This window comes from Stylophora pistillata, chromosome 9, assembly GCF_964205215.1.
Source record: "Stylophora pistillata chromosome 9, jaStyPist1.2, whole genome shotgun sequence".
Classification (NCBI taxonomy): domain Eukaryota; kingdom Metazoa; phylum Cnidaria; class Anthozoa; order Scleractinia; family Pocilloporidae; genus Stylophora; species Stylophora pistillata.
This window is the reverse complement of record NC_142527.1, coordinates 29,801,961-29,820,733: the sequence shown is the minus strand read 5'-3', so window position 1 is coordinate 29,820,733 and position 18,773 is coordinate 29,801,961. Positions and strand designations below refer to the sequence as shown.

At 38.3% G+C, this 18,773-nt stretch overlaps 3 protein-coding genes across 3 annotated transcripts in view; 1 reads left to right on the top strand and 2 right to left on the bottom strand.

Moving 5' to 3' along the window:
• Nucleotides 1-1,050: 1,050 nt before the first annotated feature.
• On the top strand, nt 1,051-2,306 carry LOC111339074 (uncharacterized). Its single transcript, XM_022945656.2, has one exon. It carries the CDS (start codon nt 1,203-1,205, stop codon nt 2,169-2,171), a length of 969 nt encoding a protein of 322 aa, XP_022801391.2. The 5' UTR covers nt 1,051-1,202; the 3' UTR covers nt 2,172-2,306.
• A 3,351-nt stretch (nt 2,307-5,657) lies between these two features.
• LOC111339293 (mitochondrial carnitine/acylcarnitine carrier protein) lies at nt 5,658-13,166 on the bottom strand. Its single transcript, XM_022945921.2, has 11 exons — nt 12,957-13,166; nt 12,071-12,163; nt 10,217-10,344; nt 9,855-9,945; nt 8,782-8,902; nt 8,234-8,306; nt 8,088-8,128; nt 7,827-7,895; nt 7,396-7,445; nt 6,879-6,953; nt 5,658-6,367 (listed from the first exon to the last, which is right to left on the bottom strand). The coding sequence occupies exons 1-11, from the start codon at nt 13,092-13,094 to the stop codon at nt 6,305-6,307; spliced, it is 942 nt and encodes a 313-aa protein (XP_022801656.1). The 5' UTR covers nt 13,095-13,166; the 3' UTR covers nt 5,658-6,304.
• Nucleotides 13,167-14,783: 1,617 nt separating this feature from the next.
• LOC111338310 (dihydrolipoyl dehydrogenase, mitochondrial) overlaps nt 14,784-18,773 on the bottom strand; it is an 11,391-nt gene continuing 7,401 nt past the window's right edge. Inside the window, exons 15-19 of the mRNA XM_022944773.2 lie at nt 18,466-18,536; nt 17,131-17,192; nt 16,562-16,689; nt 15,506-15,733; nt 14,784-15,040 (exon numbers count right to left, since the gene is read on the bottom strand). Coding sequence (XP_022800508.2) covers nt 14,975-15,040; nt 15,506-15,733; nt 16,562-16,689; nt 17,131-17,192; nt 18,466-18,536 — 555 coding nt within the window. The 3' untranslated portion in view covers nt 14,784-14,974. The remainder of the gene's footprint in view (nt 15,041-15,505; nt 15,734-16,561; nt 16,690-17,130; nt 17,193-18,465; nt 18,537-18,773) is intronic.

The following is an 18,773-nucleotide window of genomic DNA, read 5'->3' as shown; positions in this document are numbered from 1 at the left end:
GCGTTTGCCTGTAGATACGTGGATCATCAGTCAGGGGGTTTGAAACCTGCTTACCGCAGATTAGGTACACTCGCTTAGAAATTCCCTCTCCCCACTCGCTCCCACATGTTTTCGCCGACAAATGTTAGTATTTTTCGACTACTATCTTTTGACTCAAAAGATAAACTATAAAAACATTGAGTACTATCTATTTGAGAAAACTCTTTCGATTTTGCGTCGAAATTTTTAAGTCAGTTTCGCATAATGTGGACGTGTCGTATGATCTGACATGCGAAATAGATAATTACGTTTCGCAGGAACGTCTGACAGACAAAGAACATCGCATCCGCAATGAAACAAAACTTGTCCGTGGTAGGAGGTCACTGTTTATTTTAACTTTTCTCGCATCCATTAACGACAGACCTTTGCATGTTTAGAGGTGGTGAAAACCTGAATTTACGCACAGGTAGTTCGCGGGTAAGAAGTTTGACTGACCTTTGAACAACTTTCAAGTGCAACAACCTACTTGAAGAAAATCCTTCTGCTCTACGATTCGCCAAGTCAACGTTTTTCTATCATGAGACACTAAAGGTTTCAATTTCCATATTAACGAACTTCACGTTATTCCTTGTTACAGATCTTTTGTTGTGTGGATGATTTTATTAAATTAAGGAATATCAGTGTCACCTTACTTGACCTCGCCACTAAAGCCCATTGTGCTTTTGTCCAATGAGAAACGTTTGTTATTACGTGTAATCGGTCTCTTGTGATCCAGACACGTTTATTTTAGCGTGTGTAAATAGATGCACTTGCTGTGGTTGCGTTTCGATCGAGTTCTGAATCGGTCCAAAACTACATCAAACGGAAACGATTCGCGCACAAAGTGATATGTCTGGTGGAGAAGGCTGGTTTGCATTCATTCAACCGATACATTAAATTAAGTAAAGATCGAGACTTGAATCTATTGGGAATTGGATTTCATGACCTTTTCTTCATTGCATTACGCGGAGGACAGTAAGTGCAGAACAGATTGGAGTACAGAACAATTCCGACAAAACAAGGGCAGGACAAAGGAAATAAATAGAAATAACTCAAGTGATTAACGAGACGTTGGTTTTCTAGCTCAGTGGGAAACAATAAAGCCAGAAAGAGATCCGAGTTGACCGCGCTGTTTAAAGAGCCTTTACAAGAAACGTTAAGCCGGTATAGAACAAGGATTTTTCATGAAGAATCTGCATGGAAAAAGGAAAAGAAAAGGCAAGAACTGTAAAAACCATGCCAAAGAAACCTCAGCTAACGCTAGTGGAATTAATTCGCTTGCAGAACTGAAGGTCAAGGATATAAAATCAGACAGAGTCAGTCAGTTTAATTTTGTCAGTGAAGATCATTACAGTTTCTATGAGAGGACTTCAGTGAGACGGGAGGCTCGGAAGGGACTGGGATGTAAAGGTTCCGAATCTACTATGGAGAACGAGGGATTACAAACGATATCCAGTGAGACTAAAGGTCAGCAGAAATCGGCTTTGCCGCCTTTGAAAGACTTAGCAAGATCACAACAACGGAAGCAGATGACAAGAAATGCTTTTGGTCAGTCGAAACTCGATACGAAACTGCAAGACGACGGAAATCGTGGGAAAGAAAACATTGTGTCAACCTCTTCTGAGAAGTCAAAGACGCTCGCGAGTGTATCTTTTGTAGGTATATACGACCTGGATGATATGAATAACACCCCGAAAAACTGGAGTGACGGAGTTTTAAACTTAGAAAGGGAACAAAAAGTTCAAGGAGAAAGTAATAAAGAAAAACCCAGCGAACAGGTCGAAAATACGTTGGGTTATGTAATTCAAAATTTAACGCTAGAAGGAAAGAGTTATAAGAGTAAGAAGAATTCACTCCAGAATAAACTCATCCTTCCTGGAATAAAAGAGAACAAAAAGTTTATCGACGATAAATTTAAAACATTTAAGAGACGCGACACATTGTACAGAGGAAGAGAAAAAAAACACAGACTTCCAAATTTGGTTCCGAGTGACCGGAGAACTCCAAGGATGGTTGAAAGCTTTCCAAAACGGATGCTGAGCAATCGTAGAGGAAAAAAGCGAACACACCATAACTCTTTTGAGCAAGTTTACTTAGAGAGAGAAATTCCTCGGTTGCCACTTATTTTAAATGGACGAGTAACTCAATTTTGATTTCCTCAAACTCAACTTTAATTACGACTGGTTGGTTGTTTACAAGTCACCTCATCTCCAGCCATTTCCGCGATTCACAGTGCAGTTATCAGCAATAAATTTATAGATTCTGTAACGGTTCATGCCTTCCATTTACTTGCTGTTCAAAAGTGATTTGTCGGTGTGTTCCCAGGCTTTTGCTTACACTGGTCCATGCAAAACATTTGAAGCCATACTTGCAAGTTACTTAATCTGCCTCGATCGACGGAGTGATCTAAGCCAATTGAAGTAAAATTTTCTCTTGATCATTTGATGCGAAAATGTTTGAGAAATCCAATAGTATTTCTGGCGTCGTTATGTATCATGTTCGTCTAGTTGGTAAATGCATTATTTAACACTGAAGTCAGTCTGTAATAGACATCAGATACTAATGAACTCATGGATTATAGGTCGTACTTCCTTTTGTCTGAATTCAAAACTAATCAGTTCTAACGTAGTCAATACTTAGCTTTAAATCAGCAAGCCTTAAGAGTCTATTATCGCTAATACACAAAGGTGCACAGTGGTAGGCAAAGAAAGGAAGAGTGAAATGATACGCAAAGGCACGCAATGGTAGGCAAAGACAAGTGTACTGAAATAATACACAAAGGCGCGCAGTGGTTGGTAAAGACAAGGTAGTACAGTTTGGTAACGAAGTAAGCTTACTAGAATAAAGGCTGATAGTTTCGAAAGAAACTGTTTGGGGCTGCGTCGGTGGGAGTAACGAAATAATTTGGATGTATCAACAAAGTTGAAATGGTAAATTGGCCACCGTAACGATTACAAAAGCTGACGTTTCGAGCGTTAGCCCTTCGTCGGAGCTTACTAGAATCGAGAACAAATGTCAACTAAGTTGTTAGGGTTCATACATAGCAATAAAAAAACGCTCCTGTAGCTGTAGGTCTGTTGGGGCTGGTAAACAACGATACTTAACAATAGTTTCCAGCGTTAATGTCTGCAAACGTTTCGAGAATATGCAAATGATTTAAATAACCCTGACGGCTTCACGGATCTAAAAATCAGGAGGAATTTTACAATTTTTTACAATGACTTAAACAACTTTTAATTTTGTTCATCTGGCGTGCTGTCATCGTCATATTTTACTGAACTAAACAAGGTTAACCGTGGATGCGACACCTCACAACGAGGCATTAAACCTTGAACCATCCGTAAGCAGCAAAATAGACGAACGTTTAAAAATAAAAATAAAATAAAAAAAAGCACGCAGATTGTACTGCAAATTTAATCGCAGTTTTTCTGAATATCATTACTGCTCGCGCATGGAAGTGTACATTTAAAGATTTCACGAGAACGAATTTTACAACAAATTGAGAAAACGCGTCAATGGTCTCAACCATAAACCAGTGTCCGCCTTCGTTCCCAGTGCCTACGTCTCCTTGCTTCCACTAATCAAATCGTTACGAAAAAGAGAGGCTCTGGTAACAAGTAGCTTGTTTAATCTATTTGTTTGTATTAGCGCTGTTTATTTCGTTACATAATGCATAAATTATTCAACAATTATTCCACGAGCGCGCGTTGGATATGAGATGATAGATAGCCAACGAGGCACGTAGCGCCTCGTTGGCTATAATCATCTCATATCCAACAAGCGCGAGTGGAATAATTGGTTTATTAAAAACGTTAAATTAAATTATTAAATTTTTAGCTCCCTTTTAATTTTAAGCTGACACGTACGCTTGCCATATTTGTAGATTATGGTATATAAAAGCCAATAAAAAGTCTTGAATTGCATTATCCAATGATCCAGTTTTTAATAATTCCTATTACTGTATAGGATAACTTCTATCTTTCTTACAAATGTGATCGTCATATGCAGACGGACGTTTGCCACAGTTAACAGTAGCAGTCTTCTCGTACAGTGAAGTTCGCTGACAACACTTAATTTATATTTTCTTTTCCACAATAGTGTTACTACAGTAGAAAGCCGCATCGCTAAATAAACATATTCCAATTACTGAAAATTGCATTTTAGCACTTAGCGCTGTGAATTTCATCGCTTTCGGCCTATCATCAATACAGACCTTGGTATCCAGTAGCTTCTGACAAAACAGATTTCTAATTTTGAAAAGCTTTCACCACACTTAGCAGAAAATTGTTCTCCATGAGTAATCTCTACTAAACTGTTTTAGGCTGCAGTTTTCTATTGGGAGTTATTTGTAGCCTTTTGTTTAAAGGGGGATTAAGGCAATGTCGTCAATGAAAATTACCACCAAATTATTTCATGTAATTTGGCAGCTTCGGACGGCGTAATTTGTCCCACTCTTATGGTAGTGAAAGCTTTCAGCTTACGTCGAGGCTATTCGTCTATCTCGCTCTCTACTAAAAGACGTTTTTCTATATTCTGTTATTTTTAAGGCAAGGTGACACACTTCTGATTTACATTAATTCCAACAGTTATTTGAAAGAAGAGAGTAATCTTCAAACTGTCAACAATGCGTTTTGAGGAAAGCTGTGTTAGCACTAAGAGCAAACATTCAAAACGCGAGAAAAATCACTCACGCCTGATGGAAATGTATCAAGAGTAGACACGATCTGTTTTCATAACGACACAGACTTCGACTCCAACACGAAACAATGGCGAAAATAAACAAGTACAATGTGTTATTCGAAGACATTCAAATTCAGCTACAAAGACCAACTGTTCTGAATGTCACAGAGATCAAGACTCGTCATAAAAGACCTCCGTTGCTTTTGCCGAAGTTGAAAGCGAAAGAAACTTCATCGAAGACAGAAAAGGGCCTACATGTCGACTTGGAATTGAATGTGCGTGGTGTGGGCCGGAAGGACAACAAAAGCTTTGGTAATCGGACAAAACGGAAAGCCGAGAAAAGAAAGACAAAATCCAAGGATAAAATTAAAGGTTTGTCAGGCCTTAGAAACAAGGATAAAAGTCCGAACAATCCGCACTATTCTCTTCCTCCAATAGATTCTAAATCTTCAACGCAACAACACATGGAAAATTCTCTAAGCTTCTCAAATGTAGGGACTTTAAAGCCATATCGGGAATTTGAAACTGCGTTCAATACGCTCGTAAAAGTGATTGAGAGGAGTAAAGAAGAACAGAAAAGAACTAAAGAGAGATTTCAAAGTAACATTGTACAAGGAGAACAAAAACCAATCAACGAGAAGCTTCAGTCGCCAGAGGAAGGAAAAGACAACTGTTCGCCCGAGTCACAGAATTGCTCAGTAATATCATAGTTAATAGATGGGACTGGTAATATTGGTTTAATAGCTTTGCTTAGTACTAGTCTTGGTTACCATGCTAACCAACACCTTCATGAAGCTTTTCAGTATGTGAGGTGTTATTCTGTTTTTAAGTTAATCCAAAATGAAAAATTCCCCAAATGGTTGTTTGGCACATCGCCTTAACAATTTAAAGCTTGTGATTTTCATTCACATCCAGAGTCTCCAGATTATGGGAATTAATGAATCACAATTTTCAGACCATTTACTTAAAACTGTCTTTTACTTCTGAAGTATTCTCCTGGGATGAAAGGTGTTCTTTAAATAAAAGACTAAGTTTCACAATTTATACCTTTGTAGGTGCAAAGTAGAACTTCACAAATTTAGACAAAAGTCTGACAAAAGTCCAGGTTTGCGAACTATCAAATAAAAATATCACACGAGACACGTATTTTTGGGCAGCTACGTGATTGAAGAGCAATTTGCTCTAAATTAAATCACTTGTGTTACATATTAATGAATAGAATGTAGTGTCTAAGAGACACAGATTTCTTAGAAAAAAGAAGTTAAATAAATAAGATTTCTTTAGATACTTAACAATTTTTTTTCGAATTTTACTGAAACATAGAAATAAAATCAGTGCACTTCTATCGAGAAAAAGACTTTTGTTCCGAAAGGCTTCCCCTACAAAGTGCTTACTTTTAAGTGGTTAATTTGTAGTTAAGTAAAATAGTCAAGGCCTTATCGTCGATGGAATTATTTCTAGTTTGTAGATGAAATTCATGTAGTGATCTACTTCAGAGAAACAATTCGTCACGACAAAAACCTAAAATTTCTCGCTCGACATTTTTTTTCTTTAGCACGTGCAGAATATTCTCAACAGCTGATATGTCCACGTTGGTTTCCAATCATCACCAATCCGGAGCAATCCAATCGAAGAATTTCATGGCTAATTCAAATCCAAGGAAACAAGCCTGTCGAAGGGAAAACAGCGAATTTTTCAAATACCAACAATAAAAGAAACTACAAGGTAGAGAAAAGGCGGAAAGTGGTGGGATTGGATCGAAGTTTATGGTCAGTAAGCGTTTTGAGCTTTAGAGCTTTAAGCGTTTTGGATTGAGTACGTAAAATTAGAAAAATCTAAGTGATTTCAACAGCCAGTCAGTGAGAGGGAAAATATCACAAGCCAATGAAAATTCAAATTAAAAGCATGCAAGCGCGGAAAAAAGCAAGCGACCAAGTCACCGCTGGTTTTAGTTTTCCACGATTAGTTAGACAGTGGCGCAAGTTTTCTAGACCGCAGAAAGGAAATACCAAAGCTGTAAAATGTCGATCTAAACTTTTTTCTGTGGATGAAATCCAAATGCGTCACTTCCATTGAAAGCTCACGAGTAATACTTTCAGTTGATTCTTCTCATTTTTCATATCCATTCAGTATCATATTCTTAACGGGAACCACTGATGCAATCAAAAGAACCAACTTACCGCGTTAGCTGGGAAAGCTCTGAGCATAACAGGAGTCAGGCCTCTAAAAAGCGCCCCAGGTCCTTCCTCGCGCATCTAAAAATTTTCAGTACGCACTCAGTCAGGCAGATCACGCTACAGAAGTTTCTTCTTACGAGCATATCAGTCTATTATTGCGAAAGCTTAAATCCCGGTTTTTGTTGCATGATGAGACGAGTACTGTTACTTTGCTGGGACGGAATGAAATTCCATAGCAGGTTATTCTTCATAAATTAGTTACGGTTCAATGTTTCCTGACAATGTTTTTTTTAACAAACAACCTCTTTCTAGTGTCTTGCCAAAAAATAAAAAACAATAACAACGACAACGACAACATCAAAAACAGTCACGTGACAAGCCCTTGAACCCAGTCCTTTTGATGCAAAGTCCAGTGCGGCAATCACCGGGCTATTCACATCACTCACAGGTGCTCAAACCAGAAGACTGACCAAACGAAAACCACACACACTACAGCAAACATCCGTAGACCTTGACTTACCATGTGTCTAAAAACATCCCTAACGCCATTTGGATAAGTTCCTTCGGGTGCTGCAAAAATAAACAAAACTAGGATTTGCTTTCTCCCACTTGAATTTTACTCCTTGGGCATTTTATCCCTCTACATACTCTTTCCCTGTAACCCTCCCATTATAATGCAACCAGTGATCTGCACTTCCTCATCTGTAGGAAGGCTACAGTATATTAAACTGAGTGATGTCAGCTGAAGAACTGTGTAGTGCTATCTATTGTCTGAAACCAACTAAGTGCACACCTATGGATCCTGTGAGAAATTTCGCTGAAGGAAATAGTATGGTTATTTGTAACTGGACAGTGAATCATAGGAAATTCACCCAAAAGTCTCTTTCTCATAAATATATTTGTGTGTGATTCTTCGTCATGGTCATGTCGTTGTGGAAATGGCTACTGTACCTGTTTGCAGACGAGACTTGAGTACATCTGGAGCAATACCAACACTCCAGTTCGCCATGCCTGCCACACCTGTGAACACAATAGTCACGTATTCAGTGAAAAGGAAAATGCATATGTGTTACACCCCACAAAATGATTCTAAAGAACAAAGAGGAGATAAAGAGGTGAGATTGCTGTGGCTCTGGGTTTCCTCCCTCAAGTTTAACATAAAAACAAGGAAAAAATTAACATTTCAGGTTTGATTATGAAATGGGATCTTACCTCCAGCACAGAGAATAGACAATGCTCCAACATCTTTGCGCCTAAAACAGAAATGCAGGGCTATTACTCTCTTTTAGCTCCCATACATGTTATTTTGTTCACCCCAAGTCAAGAACTTCTCAAAGACCAGGAAGCAGTATACTTACGACTTTCCCTCTGGAGTAAGTGCATTTAAGAGAAACTCATAAGATGCAAAGTACATCCCTGTAGCTGGTACATCTGTAGAAAAAAAAGGCAAAACATGACAGAAATTTTCCACATATTTCAGTGCTAGTCAAGCTTAGGGAACAAAGAGTTAAAGTAATAAATGCATCATAAAACATTCATTCTAAAACTCTCATCACTCCAATTGCCTGGTTAGCCATGGATAAGACATTTAGTGCTTACTCTTCTTCTTTCACTAAAACAGCACATACATGTGAACTGAGCAGCCAATCAATGTTTGAGATTTAAAACTGGTATTCTTCGTGGGAGTACATTTCATGTATCACTTCTTTTTCCCAGCCCCCCCCCTCCCCTCCTCTCAATCCCAGATGTTCTACTACATTACCCTGACAATATACTAGTACTTTGTTCACACAGACTGAAATGGTTTTCCTTGGAATATTAACACAATAACTAAGCCCCTTCTTTTCACAAAGCACAAATCTGTAAAAGACCAAAACTCCTTGCTTTTCAGTAACTAAATTCCCACCTCTCAATAAAGTTGCACATGTTCCTTTGTACACTCCACGGATTCCACTCTGTTTGTAAAGCTTCTTCACCACATCAGCTGGACCAGCATATTTCTTTTCAGCACCACTAGCTTGCTGAATCTACAGAGTAATTGAAGGAGAGACCATCATATATATATACAATAGGAACCAAGATCCATTCAGCACTTCCTTTCAATCAAAATGCAGAAGTACTTTCTATATAAGATGTCTTCTTTGGACTGGGAAGAGCATTTTCTATTAAAACTTACTTGAGATACAATGAAATATATGAAGTTCATATATTTTGTACTGCGGTATTAGATACATATGATGCACGATCCTCGCAGTAGATAGCGCTATTTAAGCAATAGCGAAAATCAGACCTGAAAAAAATCAGGCCTGTACGGGATTCGAACCACTGACCTGTGCGATACTAGTGCAGCGCTCTACCAATTGAGCTAACAAGCCAACTGGGAGCAGGCCATTAAGTTGATTCGTAATAAACCCGTGAAAGTGATAAATGAGATACAATGAAATATATGAAGTTCATATATTTTATATATCTAATACCGCAGTACAAAATATATAAACTTCATATATTTCATTGTATCTCATTTATCACTTTCACGGGTTTATTACGAATCAACTTAACGCCCTGCTCCCAGTTGGCTTGTTAGGTCAATTGGTAGAGCGCTGCACTAGTATCGCAGAGGTCAGTGGTTCGAATCCCATACAGGCCTGATTTTTTCAGGTCTGATTTTCGCTATTGCTTAAAAAGCGCTATCTACTGCGAGGATCGTGCATCATATGTATCTAATACCACAGTACAAAATATATGAACTTCATATATTTCATTGTATCTCATTTATCACCTTCACGGGTTTATTACGAATCAACTTAACGGCCTGCTGCCAGTTGGCTTGTTAGCTCAATTGGTAGAGTGCTGCACTAGTATCGCAGAGGTCAGTGGTTCGAATCCCGTACAGGCCTGACTTTTTTTCAGGTCTGATTTTCGCTATTGCTTAAATAGCCCTATCTACTGCAAGGATCGTGCATCATACGTAAAACTTACTTGTAAAAGACATTTTATTCTTTCTCCTGGAGCCATAATAACTGTAGTACAAACTCCAGCAAAGAAACCTGATGTCAAAATTTGAAAATACCTGTGAAAAGGGAAACAAACATATAATCTAATGTTATTTAAAAGAATTGGATACTATAAAACCTCTTAACAAACTCAATCCACAAGTGACATTAGGTCCAGAAATTGATTGCACAGCTCAGCTGGAGGGAGGTAAGCCATGACCCCTTCCATGCTCCCTTACATGCCCCCAAACTGACCATTAGCTTATCAACCAGAAGAGCTCCAAGTTTCTCATGTTTGAGCTGTGCCCAAATCAAATTAACCATTTTATACAATGACTTCTGACTTACGTTGGTTCATCATTAGGATTCTTGAGTTGCAGTTTTTTGCCCATGTTAAATCCCCAGAAACAGATGGCAAATATTGGTGCCACACCCACTACAGGAGCTGCCATTCCTTTGTATAAACCAAGAACTCCCTTGGAAAAAAAAAAGAAGATTCAACAATCATTACTATGGTAAGTTCAAGGCTGGAGGGGAAATATCTCTCTCATTTAAGGACTCAATTTTCAGTAAGAATCTTGACGAAGCATGGCTTGCCTGAATTAAGTAATTCACAAGTTATCCTTGTCGTTCTTGTTCTTGTATAATTTTCATTTGGTATCCATCAACTCTACTACACTGTTATTTTAAGATTTCTATCTACATCTTAGTTGGGTATTATAGCAAGGATTTATCAAAGGGGGGTTCATAGTTATGGATTTCTACACCCCTTACAAGAAGGGATGTAGAAATGCTGCTATCCCTTGGGTCCCGGCAAGCTTAATTATCAATGTGGCAATTAAACCTTTAACCCCGTGGTATCTAATTTCTCCTTGTAATATCACCCCTGAATCACACATTAAGGTCATGAGAATTAAGGAAATGATCACCAACTAAATCTTTTAATCATTTACCTATCTGGTTACTCATATATGGAACAATCTCCCTACTAAACTCAGGTAACTTGACTCCATAAACAAATTTTTTATAAAGCTATAACAAAAATCAATCTTACCAGTGGCATAATGTGCAAATGTAACATATGTGAGCAATAGAGTTAGCTCTACCGTTCTTTACATATCTTAGTTTATTCTATTACCCAATTATCTTAGTTTATTTTATTATCTAATTATCCTACCGACCTTTTTGTTTCTTTTTTTGGCATTGGTATTTATTTCTCGCATTTTCACCACTATGCTGTTATACATTACCAGTTCTTCATGTTCAGCATTTATTTTTAGTACATTTATCACGAGTAATAATACTTTACTAGTTACTGGAAACCATGTTACCACATTACGTATTCTTTTTTAGGAAGTATATTATCTTAAGTAATTTATATTCTCTTTATATTAACATTTAGTATAATTTCAGAGCTGAGCAAAGAGTTTCCAGCAATCTGATTGGTTGCGTGGTTCCTTATATGACACTATATAAACCGCTCCACACAGTTTATATAAAATGTTAAAATAAAATGTTAAATAAATGTTACTAAAATGTTATGATTTTAGAAATTTCTCTGTTGTCCAACTCTGAAATTATACTAAAACAATTATTCACCTCAGGTTCGGTGAATATTGTTGAATAATCCCCTCTACTTCGTCTTGGGGATTATTCAATGATATTCACCTTGCCTTCTGCAAATAATTATTAAATAGTATCTGTATGCTTTTAGTTAACTGTAGACATAGAATTTTATGTAGTTGAATGTATTTAGTACAAGTCGCTGGCTCATTGCACCTATCGAATTGAAATAAATTTATCTATCTATCTGACTAAAGGAGCTCTTGATTGTTAACCAAATTCTCCTTGTCAGCACATAAGGGAATGTATTGAGAACAGTATGGAAAATATGCATACTGATGTTAGGGTGTAAAGGACTAAGGACCAACAAGAAGATGAAAAGCATAACAAAACATTCCTATAGCTGCAATGTAGATCAAACTGATTATAACCTTATGATTGCACCATACTTTAAAAATTTAGAAATCTCCGGTGACATATACCCAACCAGATATCAAAATCAATATTCCTTTTCCTTCTGGCCAGGTTAAAACTCAGTATAAGTACACAGAGTATGAATACATGTAACCAAGAATGGGATGTCATAACATGTTAATCATATTTTTAGTGTTTCTGACAGTGAGGGCTACAGAATCTCACCTCCTTTCTCACTGTTTTAAGTGCACAGTCAAGGGTGCCTGTGAACAGTGGCTTCTGCCCTGGCTCTGGTTGGGGCATTGTTTGAAGGCAAACCTGATAAAATTGTGATAATCAAACAAGAGAAAAGAATACATAGAAACAAAGAAACAAAAAAAATAAACGAAAAATATTTGCCACAATTAAAAGAATGAATGACACAGCAGTATGATATGAATACTCCACTGAGTGTTAATTGGCGGGAACTTAATGTTGCGTGACATATTTTAACATAAACGTACATTTGTGATGTCAGTTCCACTTTAGCTTCCATACATATAATAATAGTCTGTTGTGATTGAATTCAAGGCAGCGTCTTTGTTTTCTGGTGTTGAAAAAATCCCCCAAAGAAGAAAAAATGAAATCTTACTCAAGACAAAATGAGTGCACTCAAGTTCAAAATTCATTCATCAATTTATCATCATTCTCATTCACGGAATTTGTAAATAGAAAACCACAAGCCTGATATTCGGAGAAAAATAAAGGGCGAGAAAAATTCGTTTCTTGTTTCTGTTAACTGAGAAATCCGTTGCACATCTAGAGTCCAGAGTGTTCATTTACACCTGTTTTGTCACCAGATTATAGACACTATTCTGAGACTTGACAGTGGTGTTGGAGGGAAAGAAAACCATGAAGTTCATGGACTTTGAACTTTGCGAAAATTATAAGGTAAGAAATTGATATTTAGCCAAAAAATCCTCTTAAAATCGACGGTTTATGACACAGCCATGATTACACTCGCCCTAAAGGCGATATCCCGTTGCATCCTTTCTAGATTATCCATCATGTTTTTAACGATTCCACGTCACGAAAAGTATTTGGAAATAGTTTTGTTCACAACACAATTTACCTTGATCGTGTCTAGTGGATGGCCAGACACTACGCAACATATTCCTCCAAATCCTCCAGCAAGGAAGTTCTTTACACCAGAGGTACTTCTCGTTTGCTTCTTTTGGGGCTCAGCAACAGCGATCTCTTTCTCTGCCATGATGTTACACCGGTATTTCTTACCGACAGTCAGTACTTTGCCGTCATGAGGGTCGTCATCAACTGGTGCCGTGGGGACTGGAACCCAGTCTCATGCCCAGATCTTATCGTGCTTTTGGGTGCGAAAATCTGGCCCACTGAGAAACCCCACCGGTTACTGATTACGTTGCCTGTCAGTTACAGAAACTCCTTGCATGTCTGTAGTCAGTGGAAAACTACGCGACTCTCGCACGTGTCCTATTGCACAATAGTAGTCAACACACACAGGACATAAACTTTTAACTTTTAACTCAACATCCCCAGTTTCTCCTCTCAAGATTTTCTTCGGAAACTCATTCGGAAAAAGCTCCATATAACTAGGCCTTTATAGATTATGCTAGCATAATTTTTGGCATAATTTGAGCAAACTGGCATAATTTCTGCCAAGTAGCAATGCTAGCATAATTCGCATATTTTGATAAATATCGGATCATTTTTGATGCTACAATTTGATCATTGTTCATCTCTAGACTCTACTCCCAAGCACTTGGTGACGTTATACGATGTTTTAAGTTTTAGTTCAAGTAGTAGCATTTCTAGTTCACTGTGAATCACTGAGTGGCGTCTGAAACGGTCTGAGCCCGGGTCTGGGGTGCACCGGAACCGGAAGTCACATTGTAGGCCATGTATAGTCTAGTACTAGTAGGCTGGTGTGCATGACTTGAACCATATGTTTATTTGAATTTCATTGTGGATTTGTTGCGTTTATTTCTTGTAGACCAACGGCTTCTAATTAAAAAGTGTATTTTTTGGACTTATTTGCAATTTTTCAAAAAGCATAATTTAAAAAAGGGGGCATAATGTGGAAAAAAGGGCATAACTTTTAGCATAATTTCGCCAAAAAAAGCAATGCTACTAGCATTATCTATAAAGGCCTACATATAACCCCATACATTAATTATGCATTCCATTTCATAGACTAACTATAAAGCTTTCTTTGCAACACTCTATGCATAATTAATGATGGGGTTTTATGGAACTCTTGCGAACTCATTTTCCCCTCCTGCCGCCAATTTTTCTTTCTTTACACTTCCCATCGATATGATTAATTACAATCCGTATATGATTTGTACGTAGTGTTTCACATTTTATTGTCTTGATATCTCAACTCATATCAACCTGACATCCCATAGATTAACTCGAGCGAAGTGTCTGTAGTAATGAAGACGGTAACTCGCTTACGGAGCACTCAATAATGCTCAAATTTAATTATAACATAACCAAAGTAAAGCGCGCGCTCTGATTGGCCAATTTAGCGTCCCCCATTTGCCCATGGGTGTACGCTGCTAACATGAGCAAATGCAAAGACTATTTTTCCGCGCGCGCTTGTTTTTTTCTGGTCACGTAAGATTTGTTAAAAAAAAAAGGGAACTCTTTAGCTACAATGTATCAATATTATGTTATAAAACAAATGGTAAACACCACAGCGTACACTAATGAGTTATGGATGCACTTGGGAGGTTTGCTAAGCACTTAAGAAGCTCGAGTCGCTCTCAGCTATCGCCTCGAGCGACTCTTACCGCTTCTTTCGTGCTCAGCAACCTCCCGCGTCCATCATAACTCAATAGTGTACGCTGTGGTGCTTACCATTTGTTAAACATAACTCTCTTCACTTTATCTCTCGAATAAAATCTCAAATCCTGTCCCGTACTTTGTTACAAATGCATAATTTTATTTGGAGATTCAGGCGTGCTCTTCAGGTTAAGAAGAGAGCTTTGAATATTAAAACTGTACAACTTCTTCTCTGCACCGCAGAGGGGCGTTCCTTTTTTGAAAACGTATATACCTTGTGAGAGAAGAAATTATTTCATAATAGATCGTTTTTCTTGCTATGGTAGAAGCTTAAAAGTTGATGGCTTTTCCAGCGTAAGCCGCGATGTTGGCTTCTCTGAAGGCTTCCGAGACAGTCTGCAAAGAAAATTGAAATAAATGTGAACTCGATGGTATTTTAGCAAGGTAAAGACTTCAGCGAGTTTCCTAAGAAACAAAACTGCAAGGCTATTCTTTAGATAACTAGTAATCCACTTGACGTAGATTCCTCAGTTAGATCAATTACATTAAACTGGATCAAGAGTTGACAAATCTACAAAGTGAATTTCACCCATTTTTTTCCGGATCGAATGGGATTCTTTCGTGTCGATTTTATAAGTGGAAAGGACACGAAGCAACTACAAAATCAAACAACATAAAAACGCCATGACCAGGGTGTTGAAAACCTGATCAGTACTAATCTGGGTAAGCTAAAGAACAAAAATTATAACAGTCCATTTCCGCTAAATCTGATTTGGGACCATCTTGCTTTTAAGACGGAACTCGGCTTGACAATCCCCCTAATGAGCCCCTCCCCCCTGTTCTATTAGATTCCACCCCTACCGGATGTGCGTGACACACTCGCGCGATATCCTCGCTAGACGCCCCATACTCCATTGCGAGAGCGGCCTCATTGATCATTTCACCAGCAACTGGTGCGACCATATGACATCCCAGTAGTCTGTCAGTCTCCTTATCGCTCAATATCTTCACTAGTCCGTCAATCTCGGCGTTTGTACGCGCTCGACTGTTGGCTGAGAGGGGAAACTTGCCAACCTTATAGGCCACACCCTAAAAAGTCAGAGAAGAGAAAGGTTTCAAAATTTACACCAGGAGACCAATCATGTTTTATATCAATACAAAATTGCGACAGAGTGCTTTGTCAGAAAACTCTTCGAGGAACGGGCAAGACACTTCAGTGCTTCGGTTTATTGCTGTAGCGCAGAACTTGACCCTGCACTCCCAACCAGAATTAGAAAAACTTCTATAATGTTCTTTCACTCCTCTCCCCATCTTATGTTATAACACAACCAAAGTAAAGCAAGCGCTCTGATTGGTCAATTTAGCGTCCCCCATTTGCCTATGGGTGTACGCTGCTGACGTGAGCACATGCAAAGACTATTTTTCCGCGCGCGCTTGTTTTTTCTGGTCGCGTAAGATTTGTTAAATAAAAAGGAACTTTTGCTACATTGTATCAATGTTATGTTATAAAACAAATGGTAAACACCACAGCGTACACTATTGAGTTATGGATGATGCACTTGGGAGGTTTGCTAAGCACTTAAGAAGCTAGAGTCGCTCTCGGCTATCGCCTCGAGCGACTCTTACGCTTCTTTCGTGCTTAGCAACCTCCCGCGTGCATCCATAACTCAATAGTGTACGCTTGGTGTTTACTATTTGTTAATTGTTAATCGCCGATGTTTCTATGCCATCTTGCGGACCAATAATGGGAGGGGCATGGGAGGGAGTCGGTGTCACAATAAACATGTCTGGGAGTGTGCGAAACCTGAAATGCAAGTCCTTGAATTACATAAACACGAGAGACGAGAAGAATATGGAAGCACCTCCTTGAGTCTTCGTCCTTCAAGCGGTAGAAATTTGTCTGTCAGAATAGTTTACCTCCTCTTTCAGCATTTCTTCAGTTTTTCCGACCCAGGCCACTTCAGGGTGAGTGTAAATCACACTTGGTACACAGTTGTAATCGATGTGAACTGCGCCTCCAGCGATACCTTCCACGCAAATTATACCTGGAAAAAGTTAATCCCACAAATAAGTTGACTCCGTACAAAAGCGAACGAATCTTATAGGCACTCAAACAAGGAATTGTTAGTAGTCCCTCAGTATAATCTTAAGTCCTATGGAATTAGCGCACTTTTTCAGTCACTGTTCCCTCACGCTGGAACAATTTACCAGACCAGCCAAGAACCACAACATGCCTAAGTTTTTTTGGAGAGCAGAGTTGAGACTTTTTTATTCAGTCGCTCCTTTTAGATTTTTCTCACTTCAGATTTTTTGTTTTGTTTACAAATATAAAACTTATGATGTAATTTTTATACATTTTGGCAACTTTGTTAAGCGCTATTGGTTAATTAGTAGGAATGGCGCTACAGAAATAACGAATATTATTATTATTATTATTATTATTATTATTATTATCATAATTACTAGCGTTATTATATTAAACAAACCCTCATCTTCAGCCTTGTGTGCCAACATTGGTCCGTGAATGCAGTCACCAATTGCATATATACTGAGGGAACAACAGATATATTACATGTACGACATAGGACTTGAATATTACCTTGGGTTCTTGTCACGTTATACCCCAAAAAAATTCTGCGAGAAAAAAGTTCGTGGCAACAGGGACCCCACACCTCCAAATCGGAATAAAGATTTTCGTCTTAACCCAAACGGATGCTGGAAGGTGGGACAGACGCAAGGGACAGTCAAACAGACCGTGCGACTTCAGGGCAGACAGACAGAAACAATAAATGAAAGGACAGACAGACAGACAGAAACAATAAATGAAAGGACAGACAGACAGAAGCAATAAACGAAAGGACAGACAGACAGACAGAAACAATAAATGAAAGGACAGACAGACAGACAGAAACAATAAATGAAAGGACAGACAGACAGACAGAAACAATAAATGAAAGGACAAACAGACAGACAGAGACAATAAATGAAAGGACAGACAGACAGACAGAAAATGAAAGGACAGACAGACAGAAACAATAAATGAAAGGACAGACAGACAGACAGAAAATGAAAGGACAGACAGACAGAAAATGAAAGGACAGACAGACAGAAACAATAAATGAAAGGACAGACAGACAGACAGACAGAAACAATAAATGAAAGGACAGACAGACAGACAGAAAATGAAAGGACAGACAGATAGAAACAAATGAAAGGACAGACAGACAGACAGAAACAATAAATGAAAGGACAGACAGACAGACAGACAGACAGAAACAATAAATGAAAGGACAGACAGACAGACAGACAGAAACAATAAATGAAAGGACAGACAGACAGACAGAAACAATAAATGAAAGGACAGACAGACAGACAGACAATAAATGAAAGGACTGACAGACAGACAGACAGAAAATGAAAGGACAGACAGACAGAAACAATAAATGAAAGGACAGACAGACAGACAGAAACAATAAATGAAAGGACAGACAGACAGAAAATGAAAGGACAGACAGACAGAAACAATAAATGAAAGGACAGACAGACAGACAGACAGAAACAATAAATGAAAGGACAAATAAGCGGGCAGGAAGTAAAACCGGCAAAAAAAAAACAAACAAAAAAACAAAAAAACTAAGGGTAGACGTTGCGACGGACAAAAAGAACAAATGGGTAAACAAGAGGACAGACGGACTCACAAATAAACAAGATAATTTTGATTTGTCACATAAGTTGAAAACGAAAATTGGCCACATAAAGGAGTTTCTGACGCTGACGTTTCGCATGAAAACAACAAAACCGAGGACTTGAACATGTCTCACCTAGGAACGTTAGACTGAAATCTTTCATTCACAACAATCCGGCCTTGAGGATCAAGAGGGATACCAACTTTCTACGAAACAAAAAACAATCATCAGCAAAATACGTTTTCTGGTGGTGACAACAGAACAACATCCATCGCGATTAAGTCTATAATGTCTCCTGTGCTTTGAAAATTATCCGCATGCTGCAAACTCCGCAGAGCACGTGAAACTCAAATAACATCAATTCAATGTAAATTACGTTGTTACAGTTAAAGACGAACAGCATGTGTAAGGCGCAACGTTTGGAAAATAAATCGAGCTGGCGT

Coding starts and splice junctions, on each gene's coding strand:
- LOC111339074 (XM_022945656.2), top strand. CDS start 1,203: ATGAAGAATCTGCATGGAAAAAGGAAAAGAAAAGGCAAGAACTGTAAA.
- LOC111339293 (XM_022945921.2), bottom strand. CDS start 13,094: ATGGCAGAGAAAGAGATCGCTGTTGCTGAGCCCCAAAAGAAGCAAACG. Junction 10,345..12,070: donor TTAAAACAGTGAGAAAGGAG/GTGAGATTCTGT, acceptor TTTTTTTCCAAG/GGAGTTCTTGGTTTATACAA. Junction 8,903..9,854: donor GAATAAAATGTCTTTTACAA/GTAAGTTTTACG, acceptor ATTACTCTGTAG/ATTCAGCAAGCTAGTGGTGC.